Source organism: Gossypium hirsutum, chromosome D04 (assembly GCF_007990345.1).
Source record: "Gossypium hirsutum isolate 1008001.06 chromosome D04, Gossypium_hirsutum_v2.1, whole genome shotgun sequence".
Taxonomy (NCBI): domain Eukaryota; kingdom Viridiplantae; phylum Streptophyta; class Magnoliopsida; order Malvales; family Malvaceae; genus Gossypium; species Gossypium hirsutum.
The window spans coordinates 21,640,089-21,652,561 of record NC_053440.1 but is presented as its reverse complement, the minus strand read 5'-3'; the positions used below and the strand labels follow the sequence as shown (position 1 = coordinate 21,652,561).

Below are 12,473 nucleotides of genomic sequence, written 5' to 3'. Positions count from 1 at the left end.
GCTAGAATTTTCCTTGAGAAAAACTCTCTTGGCCAGCCACCTTGAGGAGCAGTTTACGAAGAAGCAATCACGAGAATTGGAGGAAGCCACCACGATCGACCTTTAGAGAATCGCTGAAATCATCAAGAGTTTCTTCTTTCCTATTATTTAATTTTGTTCTTATTAAACATGTTTGCAAATTGTTTTGATTTTTTTCCATTAACGATGATGACTTAATTTTATTTTGGCTAGACTGATTGCATTAATTTGATAAAGTTCATTTTGATTCAAGTTTATGATTTTTTGTGCCTCAGTCGTTCATGCTTCTAATGAAAATCATTTATGTATTTCATGCATTAAAATATGTTTGGATGCATTAGAATTAGTTGAGCTATCCTGACCAGATTGTGATTAATAGACGCAATAATTAGAAGGTGCATGCTTCATTTAGATCATAACCCGATTAAATTAAAGGTTCGTAATAACTCAAAGGAGCTCTATTACCTTGCATAACTTTTTGGTTTGTGTGATTAAATTGTTTCAAACCTAACTCGTCAGTGTTACTTCACATAAATTCTAATGAATCCTTTGTTAAATATTGACATAAAAATATACATGTTTTTCTAAGTATAAGATTTCGAAAGAACTTATATCAAATTCCAAGTTAATGAATGATTGAGTTGCCATGAAATTTTTTCGGAACATTATTAAGCATGATGAAAAATAAATTGAGTCAAATGTTGTAATTATTCTAGCTTTTTCATATTATTGTTGTTAAACTTGTGAAATTGATGCTAAACCATTAGCTTGCATATTTCATCTCATTTGCATTTAGGTTAATTTGCATTTAGTTAATTAATTGAATCTTAACATCTATCACCCTAAATTATTGTGTTTTTTTACCAACTTGTAAATTCATAAATTTACAATTATTTGACTAATAGACACAGTCCATGTGGAGACGATAACTCTTATACTTACTTATTACTTGATAACGACTGTGTGCACTTGCATAAACCTACGCATTACCAGTTTTTGGTGCCATTGTCGGGGACTACTGCCTTAATAATATTTTTTGAAATTATTATTTGCAATTTGGTTTATTTTATTTTTAACTTTATTAATTATTTTGTGATTTTCTTTTATTATCTTATAATTTGGTTCAATTTTTTTTCTTTTTTTACTTTAATAGTTCTCGTTATTATTCAGGTAATCATGGATCCTCTATAACATGTTCAAGAAGGAGCATTTGCTTATAACGATCGCAATTTAATCATTATTGTTGATGACAGAATCTGTGGCATCCGACAATATGCCATTCCTCTCTTCAATGAACTCAATCTAGGTATTGTAAGACCTGAAATTGAGGCACCACAATTTGAACTAAAGCCTATAATGTTCCAAATGCTTCAAATAATGAGCCAATTTAGTGGGATGCCTACTGAGGATCTGCATCTTCATCTTCGGCTATTCATGGAAGTGGGTGACTCATTCAAATTAGTCGGGGTGGCCAAGAACGCATTGAGACTGAGATTATTTCCATACTCCTTAATAGATAGAGCATGAGCATGGTTGAACTCCCTACCGTCCTATTCCATAACTACATGGCAAGAGTTGGTTTCACATTTCTTAATGAAATACTTTCCTCCATCTCTGACCGCCTAGCTTCGAAATGAAATCACTTCATTTCAACAATTTCATGAAGAATCTCTATATGAGGCATGAGAGCGGTTCAAGAAGTTATTGTGAAACTGCCCTCATAATGACATTCCTTATTGTGTTGAAATGGAGACTTTCTATATTGGTCTCAACATTCATACTAGAATGATTGTGGATGCTTCAGCAAATGGAACCCTTATTTCAGTCATACAATGAGGCTTACGAGTTTATTAAAAGAATTGCCAATAATAACTATCAATGGCCAACCAACCGAGTAGCCTCTGGAATACGAGTAGAAGGAGTACATGAAGTTTATGCCCTCACTTCGGTTGAAGCTTAGGCATCTTCTATATCCTCAATGCTTAAGAATTTTACTACTAACAATCTTAATAATGTTGTAGCCCAGCCACCAAGTGAATGTGAAAACATTTCATGTGTATACTATGGAGATGGACACTTGTGTGAAAATTGTCCATCAAACCCAGAGTCCTTTTATTATATAGGAAATCAAAATCAGAATAGTAGTAGGCTAGGACCATAGTCCAAATTCTATTACCCCTCATGGAAAAACCATCCAAATTTTTCATGGAGTAACCAGTGAGCTGATCTAACAACATTTACGTGCAAACTAGACCGAATCAACCACCAAAATTCACTCAACAAGTTCAAAAACCATCGCAAGCTGAGTCTTCCAATTGTTTGGAGAACTTGTTGAAAGCATACATGGTGAAGAATGATGCATTGATCCAAGGCCAAGCACCAACATTGAGGAATTTAGAGAATCAAGTGGGTCAACTAGCCACTACAATTTAGAATAAACGCAAGGAGCTTTGCCTAGCAATACTGAAAATCCAAGAGTTTCGAGTAAAGAATATAACAAAGTTGCCACTTTACGGAGTGAGAAGACGTCAGAGCCTAAGGTAGCTGAGGTCGAAGATAGATCTACTGATAAGGAGAAAGTTTAACCGAGAATTGAAAGTCCTGCTTCTTAAAAGCCAAATCCTAAAAAATCTGATAAGTTAAACCATAAACTAGTTAATTCTTATAAACTAACACCTTTGTTATATGAAGAAACATTACCCCGAAAGGACTGTCAGTTCAAGCCAAGGTTCCACCACCTCCTTACCCACAAAGGCTCAAGTAGTAGCAGGATACTCAATTTAAAGAAATTTTGGACGACAATATGACTTCTAAAGACTTCAATGCTATTAAATCCCCAAATGTAGTCAAAGATTGCTCTTTTATGTCCAAGATAGAATCACTGGCTCCTACAGAATTCTCTAGACAGCCCATTAGAACGTATTCTACCAGTGGATCTGCCAAATGATGATGAAGACAAAAGATGTTTGGCTTTGTTAGAAGCTAATTCGAAGGGATTCACTCAGGAAGATCCACTCAAATCATTAGAGTTATCATCTCGTGATTAAATACAACCAAAAGTGTTGATTGAAGAGTCAACTAAATTGGAACTGAAGATTTTTTATCCTTATTTGAAATATGATTATTTAGGTCTATCTTCAACTTTACCTGTCATAATTTCAGTTGAGTTCATCAAGAATCAAGAAGAGGAGTCACTTGTGGTATTGGAAAGGCACAAGAAGGGTACTGGGTGGATTATTGCAAATATTCGAGTCACAAGTTGGAGGATTTACATGGATTACACATTAATATTACACATTTCAATTTCACACTATATTTTGCTTATTCTTCAATTTAGTCCCTAAATCGAGACTAGTTTTTAACATTTACATTTATCTTTATGTTTTTATACTAACTTCACTCTAAACTATATTTAGCTTTCTCTTTTCCAATTCAACCCCCTAATTTTGAATTTTTTACAATTTAGTCCATGTTACTCAAAATTAACAATTTATTCCACAATTTAGTCTTTCTCTATTTCTAACTTAAAAATCTATCTATTTAATCCCTAGTACTTAAACTATTCAACAATGTCAACATCTAAAATCTTGAACAATACTAAAAATTACAACATGGGTCAGGTAGCCTTAGGCATCGGGATTCCAAAAACGTAAAAATTATAAGAAAAGGACTAAATTGCACTAACCAATTGAAGTTGAAAAGTTCAAAAACCCTTTAGGTTGTCGCCGACCTCTTGTTCTTTCTCTCTTTTTCTCTCTTTTAATTTCATTTGCATGCATTCATCTCTTTCTTTCTATTTATTTTATTAGTTATTATTATTAACTTTATAATATAACATATATTAAATATATATACATGCATTACACATAACCATAACCGGCCACCTATACACAATCATTTATTAAATGGTATAATTGCTACTTTTACTACACCAAAATAGGTTTTTAAAAAAGCGCCGCTAAAAGTATTTGCGGCGCTTTAACAAGCGCTGCAAAAAAACGCCGCTATTGACAACGTCATGACCTTTAGCAGCGTTTTTCCCAAAAACGCCGCTATAGACCAGGACCTTTAGCGGCGCTTTTCCCACAATTGCCGCTATAGACCATGACCTTTAGCGGTGCTTTCCGACAAACGCCGCTAAAGAACAAACCTTTAGCGGCGCTTTTCGAAAAAACGCCGCTAAAAACATAACCTTTAAAAAAATTATTTTAATCAAATAATATTTATTTTTATGATAAATATTATATTATGTTTTATTTTTTAAATTTGAAATTTAAATATACTTTTTAAAGGTAAATAAAAAAATATTATTTAAATTAAATTTTCTATGAAAATTTTAACTTTAAAACTAAATATAAAAATTAATGAATTTAGTTTTAGAATTTAAAATAATAAATTAATAACACAATTAAAATCCAAAAGTTAGAACTCAAGTTGTCGTAAATATTAAAGTAAAAATAAAAATTTAGAATGAAAACTAAAATAAATAATACATATGAAGAATAGACTGACTAGCTGAACCTGCCTATGACTATACACATTGCAAGGTAATAAAAAATACAATGCATTAAATTGTTGAACCTGCCCAGGTACTATCTGACAGCAGAATAACACATTAAATTGTTGTATTAAACATGTAGATTACATACTAATGTAGACCAAAATATTTTCCTTTTCCTTCTACCCTTAAATCTAGAGATAGCAAAAACCAGGGACCTAACACTAGCAAGTTCAAATATACCACTAAAAGAAACACAGCTTTAGCTCCATCCAAATGTACTTTCAATTCTTAAATTCTGCTTCAATATATTGGATGAATTTCCCCGCTGCATGATGTTAGGTGATCAAACAGAGTACTTTAAAACTGCAAAAGTAAGAAGCAAGCATCCTCACTTGATAATCTGAAGGGTTGTCTTCCTCACCACTTGGTCCTCTAAAAGGAAGCAGCTTAGCTTTAGGTTTCTCTAAAGAGAAAATAACAGGAATTCCACCCTCAATCCCATGATCTTTCCTTAAATGGTGTCTCACCTAGAAGCAAAAATTTGACAAAGAGTAAAGTGAATGATAGCAGGAAATAAACCCCTAAACAATGTCTTCCTAATGCAATAGATAAACAAGAGTAAAATTGGATATCCAAAATAACAAATACAAGCATAAAATATTAAAGTTTTTCCAAACCAAATAAAATCTAATTGGACAAGGCCCCAAAGTAAACACCAATCATAAGATCAGCTACCACCAGAAAACTGTAGTAGCAAGTGTAGATTCAAAAGCCACAGACGCAAAGAGCAATGATAAAAGAAAGAAAACCACAACTCTCCTGTAGGCTGTAGCATTTTAATTTCATAAAGAGAGTAAATATTGGTTCATCCATAGACCATGGGTTAAAGAGATATACCTAGTCAGTTGCTCAGAAACTATATCATCTGCTAGAAGGCTCAAGCCAGTCATCCCAATATTCCCATTTCCAAGACCAATCGCACATTTGACAGTTGTATTTGATGCAATTTCAATTCCCGGAATAGTAATCAAAGAAATGGAACGATAACATTTTAACCAATTTACTAGTATCATACAAAAAGTTTGACAAAAGAGAGTTCAAATTTGAACTGAAAATGACATTAAAAATTTAGAATAAACACAAAGTTGATAAAGATGATTGCATCTATCAGATCTAGCATGTTTAGCCTGTTGCCAGTGTTGTAGGCCAGTTAGAGCATCGAATACAAGCATTAAAATAATAGCATCTTTCATTATGTGTGAGAAGCATACCACACAATAAAACAACAATCATATGCATACAACACTCATAGTAACAATTAAAGTAGAAGAAATTAGTGGAAAGGGAAAGATATACCATAAATCCAGGTCCTTTAAAAAATTATTGAATAACATATATTTATAACATCAAGAAAGAAAATCCACGTTAACACTTTTGTAATCCAGGATATAAGGCTGACCTGAGAACTATTCTGTAGATCAATCCTAAAGAATTTGACATTTGAATTATTTGAAACACACTCCAACTTATCTGTTGCTTTTTGACTAGAAGGTTTCCATTTTCCTGGAAAAGGGAAGCTATCACATTTCTTTTGAAACATGAAAATATATTAATTTTTTAAAGAAAAAAAAAGAGAAGAGATTCTAACATATTGTAAAAAATCTACTGTTGCAAATACAAGTAATTAAAACAAAATCATATTCATAAGATTTTTAAGAAATCATAGAAATACCAACTCCAAGAGGTCTCATATAAGCATGTTGAGTGTAAACCTGTGATTTGTCAACATAAAACACTAAAATATTGGAAAGAAGCAAAAACTTTAGATAATTAAAATAAAATAAAATAAAATAAACATTCATTTAAAAGAAATTAGAAAATTCTGGAGCATGTTACATACATATAGTCAAAATGGATTCTAAACTAAATATATAAACATTTTATAAATTAATTAAAATAAAATAAAATCTTATGAAACCAGTGCCTCAAAGTTGGGGCAATCCCAGATTTCAATGACCTCCAAATGGGTAAGAGCAACCCAGACAAAGATCCCTCACATTGCAATTCCCTCTAATTTCAGACTTGTACAGCAACTCAGCCAGAAATTTAGGAGACGAGAGGTTTGCATCCCTTTAAACAAAATATTTCAATGCCTTAGCAACCAAAGAAGTGCAAGAACTGAAGTGAATTCCAATTACCAGGTTGAATTTCCTCTACGAAGATGAGGTTGATCAGACAGGCACTTGAAGCTTTGAAACATCAAATAATCTCTAAATGTCAGTAAGCTCTGAAGCTTTCGGATAGACTTTGGAAGTGTCTACTCAAATTCCGCCACCTAATCATACAACATTCACACTCTCACTTGCATTCTTACCATTCGTTCCTATAATGCACAAACTAAATCGAACCAAGGATCAATTGAACCATAACACTTCACCTTTTAGATTTGTTAGACAATTGCGTTGTGTAATATAATGAATTCCCATTATCAAGGTATTGACATACTCATGATGACAAGAAATGTAAAAGGAGAAAGAACAGGGAAATGAAAGTGGGTGATCTAACATGTAATAGTAATATAAACAAGAAGATACAACTTTAACAAATGAAGAAACTAAATGAGGAAATTGGTGTCTAGAAACAGAGTAAGGGAGAGGGAGAGAGAGTTTATCCCCAATCCACAAAAGGAAGAGGTGGATATCCATCCTCAGGTGGGGGCTTTAAGGATGGAGGCAGATTACCCCACGATATTGCCATACCATTTCCATTTCCCTCTACACCACCTATAACAATATAAATAAAACCCATCCTTACTTGCATTGCACTGCATAAACAAATATGAATTAATAAAACAGAGGGAGAAAAAAAACACCTGGTGGTGCAGTTGAAAGTGGAGGATTTGGGGTCCGAGAATCATTGTTGGGATGGAAGTATTTACAGTTATCTCCGTACTGGAAAAATCCTTAAAATAGGAAAACCAAGTGCACTTGAATATTATATAATTGAAGTAAAAAATAAACAAAAATGGCATTCCAAGAGGAGAAGAGAGGGATATTTACTGTATTAAGGAAGCGATTACAGACGCCTTTCGAAAAGGATGGTATCGAAGTTTGATAAAGATCTGCAATCACAAACATGTGAATAAAAAGCAGGAAGTAGGGAAGTTGGGAGAAAAGCAGTGAGTGAGAGAGTACCTTGGGCGTTTTAGGAGTGGAACCATTGAGCTTTGGCACGGAGGTGCTGGAGGCCCTGCAAGTGGCGTTTTCGAGCAGCAGAAGTGTCTTGAAATTGCTTATCGCAATAGTCGTAGTAATACTTCCCTAGCGGCATTCCTCTCTCTCTCTCTCTCTCTCTCTCTCTCTGATACTTGTTCTATTACTAATACTAGTCTATAACTGGAAGCCAAATCAGAGTAAAAGGGGAAAGGTTTCGGTAAAATTCTGCCGCAAAGCCCGTCATTGCCGAAAAATGAAGAAAGCTGTAAGTTGGGAAATATTGGACCGGACGATGGGATCGGGCCGGTTAGCAACTTATAGGAGACATTGAAATTCTCTAAAGTGCTACAGTTTTCGAAGTTTGAAGGGATAGTTCCAGTGAGCATATTATCGGAAAGATCAACTGCAATTATTGAAGGAAGCGTCGATATTTCCCATGGAATTATTCCAGTAAACAAATTGCGGCTTAAATTCAAAGACAAGAGCTTTTCACAATGATCAATGTCCCAGGGGATGCTTCTGTTTAGAGAATTACCTTGGAGCTCAATTTTGTACACGTTTTTACAGCCGATGAAGTCTGGGATTTTGCCTGTTAGCTTGGCTGAACTGATCGAGAAAATCTGCAAGCTCGGTGCACCCCAAATGTTGCTCGGCAATGCGACGTTGAAAGAGTTCTCGGAGATGTTGAGGAACTAAAATCATAACATAAAGATCTAAAACATCCATAAATCAAATCATAACATAAAGATCTAAAACATCTATAATAGATCCACTAAAACCCTAAAGAGAACAAAAAAAACGAGTAATAAGCTAATTTAAATCTGAACATAAGCAAATTGCAAAGGGAGAAATTAAGGATTTTAGGGGGGGAAGGTTGGGGATTTCGGGGGGCGGGGGAGGGGGGATTTCGGGGGGCGGGGGGGGAGGGGAGATTTTATAAAATGGCGTTATTTTTTTTAAGTAAAATTATTTTTTGTGGCGTTTTTATAAAAATGCCGAAAAAGATTATTTCATTTGGAATAAAATGATACTGTTTTACTATATAAAATGGCGCTATTTTTTTAAAATAAAATTATTTTTTGTGGCGTTTTTTATAAAAACGTCGCAATTTCTTACCTCAAAAAATTATTTCATTTGGAATAAGATGACACTGTTTTGCTATGCTAAAAATCTTTTATTTTGTCTGTTAAAAATTATTATTTAAGTGATTTTATAAAAAAATTATTATTATTTTTTATAAATTGAATTTTTATAAAAAAAATCAAGTACTCTCAAAATAAATATCGTATATTTTAATAAGAAAAAAATGATTAAATGGTTGTAATTAATGATTAAGTTAGAATTATTCAATGTACGCAATTAATCTCTCACATATCAAATTTCTATTAAAGATTGAGACGTTAATCATGATTTTATATTATTCATTTCTGATCTAATCTCCATTTTATTAGAGATATTTCTTCTTAACTAAAATATAATTATTTTGCTAGATGTTCGATGTGAAATGATTTTAGTTTTTGTATTTTATTTTTATTTGTTATAATTTGGTCTTATATATCCAAAATAGATAGTTACCTATACGTATCAATTTTGTTACATTTTTTTATTTATTAATTTTTTTAAATCTAATATTTAAATATATCAAATGGTTTAGATTAAATATTTTTTAGTCATAAACATCGCTAATGTTACCTTTTCCGGCGTTTACAGAAGAAACGCCACGAATAAATTAAATTCTTGTAATGAAACGACATCGTTTTGAAAAATTCTAAATCATATTACCGGTGTTTTGGCTATAAAAGCCACCAAAGCTCGCATATTTTACAATTTTTTATATTCAATTATTGTATATTGCATATCAATTTTAAATTAATAATCTTTAAAATTTATTATTATCTCTTTTACAATTATATAAGAACTTATTTAATATAAATTAAAAAATACTAATTAATCTAAACCTTAAACCCTAACCCGACCCTGAATCTCTAAAACCTAAATCACTAACTCTCAACCCCAAACCCCTAACCACTGACCCCTAAACCTTATTTAATATATAAATTAAAAAACAGTAATTAATCTAAATCATAAACCCTAACCCAACCCTGAATCCCTAACCCCTAAATATTATTTAATATATAAATTAAAACACACTAATTAATCTAAACCCTAAACTCTAACTAACACTAAATCCATAAACCTTAAATCCTTAACCCTAACCCCTAACCCCTAACCCTTAACCCCTAAATCACAACCCTTAAATCAGAATCCCTAATCCATAATCTATAAACCTTAAAATTGTAACTCTTAAACCAGCCCTAAATCCTAAATTAACCATATATATACTCTAAACCATATATATTAAACCCTAAACTATAATGATAATTAAATTAAATATTTTAAAATTAATACTATCGTATCTTTTACAATTATATTTGAAATTATTTAATATATAAATTAAAAATCAATCAATCATGTACCCAAAAAATTTTAAAATTATTTTAAATAATAGTATTTTAATTTCTCCATTTTTAACAAATATTTTTCTATGTTTTTTTATTTCAAATTATTTCTACGTGTCATTATTTCAAATTTATCCATTTTTAACAAATATTCAATTAAAAATAAATTAAATTTTAATTAATATAAATAAACAAATTAAATAGTAAATAAACAGATAAAATGTTAAAGCTCCGAGCATTAGATGCGCTTCTTAAAAAACGCCACTAAAGCCCCGAGCATTAGCGGCGCTTTTCCAAAAACGCAGCTAAAGATTTGAGCATTAGCTGCGCCTTTTCAAAAACGCTCCTAAAGATCTAAGCATTAGTGGCACTTTTTCAAAAACACCGCTAAAGATCTGAGCATTAGCGGTGCTTTTTTAAAAAACGCTGCTAAAGCCCAGAAAGGTAGAAAACGATGCCGTTGGGCTTAGGTTTTTTTGCGGCGGTTTTTTTAGCGGCGTTTTACGAAGGCGCCGGTAATGCTCGATTTTTAGTGGCGTTTTTTGTCCAAACGCGGCTAAAAATGCCGCTACAAGCCTGTTTTGGTGTAGTGTTTATCCCCTTTAGTTTATTTTAATCTATAATTCAACTTTTAACTTTAACGCGATTTAGTCCTTATACCTTAATAACTCCAAATTCATAAAAATTAGCTATCCAAAATTTAATTCATCTCTTAACTAACCTCGTAAATATTTAATAAAAATATTCATGGGTTCATTTTATGGGAATGGAGTCTCGAACCTCATTTTTCGACACCCCTAACTATCAGGTCATTACAATTTTGCAATGAGGACATTACTTCTTTTTAAGGGGGTAAGGGTCAATCTTGTATGTTTATGTTTTTTTTTCAATTTTCACACATAAGTATGCTAAAATAAACATGTTCTCAAAGAAAATTTTGTTTATAAATTAGCCTATATGAAATTATAATTGCTAATTTTGTTCAAGTTTTTTTTTTGAATTTATGTTAGCATAATCATGATTTAGTTATGTTTTATAAGTTTCATGCGAAATTTTGCCATGAAATTTTTTTCTTTCTCTTTGAATTAGACATGCATGAAGGTTTAAGTCTTTATAATTGGGTTAGTAATTTTCTTGAGGCGAAATCCTAGGAGACATAAGAGTCTGAAATTGATATAAGCACATTTTGTTTGGACCGTTTGAGCCTTAAGCTTACCGTAATCAAAATTAACCCTTGAAACCTTAATTTGAGTTATATGGCCTATTTATTTGATCTCCCTACATTATAAGGTAGTTTACTATCTTTTCATAAATTTTATCCTAATTTTTGCACCAACCTCTACTTGCTTTGGTGAATAAATTTTGGGGAGAAGTCAAAAGAAGGTATTTGATGTGACTAAAAAAAATAGATCAAATGTTGAAAAAATTGATCAAATAATGAATGATCAAGCGATGAGAAATATGAGCTTCAAAATTAAGTTTGGGGGTGTTAACCCTAAGGAGAAAGGTGAATTGTGTTGCGCAAGGTCCAAGGCAAGTTTAAGGTTATTTGAGCCTAAAAATCACTTCTCTTAATCCTTAACTTGAGCCTAGCCCCATTAATATCCTATGAAAAACCTATTGATTTTGATCATTATGTCGACTAAATTAGTGGAGATAAAATACTAAGTTCGACATATGAATACCACTATTAAACCTTAAAATTGTTTTGTTAAATAAACAATAAGGAAGAATAATTGAATGGTAGGATTTACGTATAACTTTGAAAAGCATATGAATTATGATTATTGCTAACATATTCTTTTACTTGATATGAAAAATTGAAATTATACATTGCATATGAGCAACTTATAAGGACGACGAGTTTGTGAGCATAAAATTTGTTGCATCATGATTATGTGAAAGGTTGATTCTATGTAAATATTATACAAGATTGCCCTAAACTTTTGCTTTGCATGAAACATTACTCGAGACGAGCAATGGATTAAGTTTGGGGTGTGTAAACTCTAAATTATATAGATTTTTTATAGCTATTTATATCACCTTTTTACTTAGAATTAATGTTAATCTCGAGTATTTGGATATTTAACTGGGTGATTTTTGTTCATATTAAGACAATGGGCATAATTTTAGTAAAGTATGCAATTTTATGAATTTATGTATTAAATTTTGCATAATTTAACTATCTTATGTTACATAGTAATTTATGTGCTTAAATTGTTGCAGTGAGACCATTGAATTAATAAGTGTGGGAGATTATTTAAATCATACATGGACATG

General features: G+C 31.8%; 1 protein-coding gene and 1 non-coding gene across 30 annotated transcripts; both read right to left on the bottom strand.

Annotated features, from left to right (window-relative positions):
• Positions 1-1,642: 1,642 nt before the first annotated feature.
• Positions 1,643-1,748, bottom strand: LOC121216692 (small nucleolar RNA R71). The gene has a single exon (XR_005912872.1). It is a non-coding gene; the product is annotated as a small nucleolar RNA R71 (small nucleolar RNA).
• Positions 1,749-4,566: 2,818 nt separating this feature from the next.
• On the bottom strand, positions 4,567-8,637 carry LOC107898284 (uncharacterized). 29 transcript variants are annotated; one of them, XR_005912280.1, is made up of 9 exons: positions 8,270-8,605; positions 7,714-8,137; positions 7,579-7,640; positions 7,392-7,481; positions 6,718-7,302; positions 6,252-6,291; positions 5,979-6,082; positions 4,912-5,046; positions 4,567-4,844 (listed from the first exon to the last, which is right to left on the bottom strand). XR_005912280.1 is itself a non-coding variant. In XM_041091530.1 (5 exons), the coding sequence occupies exons 2-5, from the start codon at positions 6,379-6,381 to the stop codon at positions 4,779-4,781; spliced, it is 435 nt and encodes a 144-aa protein (XP_040947464.1). In that variant the 5' UTR covers positions 6,382-6,854; positions 8,270-8,615; the 3' UTR covers positions 4,567-4,778. The 29 variants fall into 29 exon arrangements, 2 of the variants coding, with proteins under 2 accessions (XP_040947464.1, XP_040947463.1); XR_005912271.1 differs by having other exon boundaries at positions 4,567-5,046; XR_005912279.1 differs by lacking the exon at positions 6,252-6,291.
• Between the last annotated feature and the right edge of the window lie 3,836 nt (positions 8,638-12,473).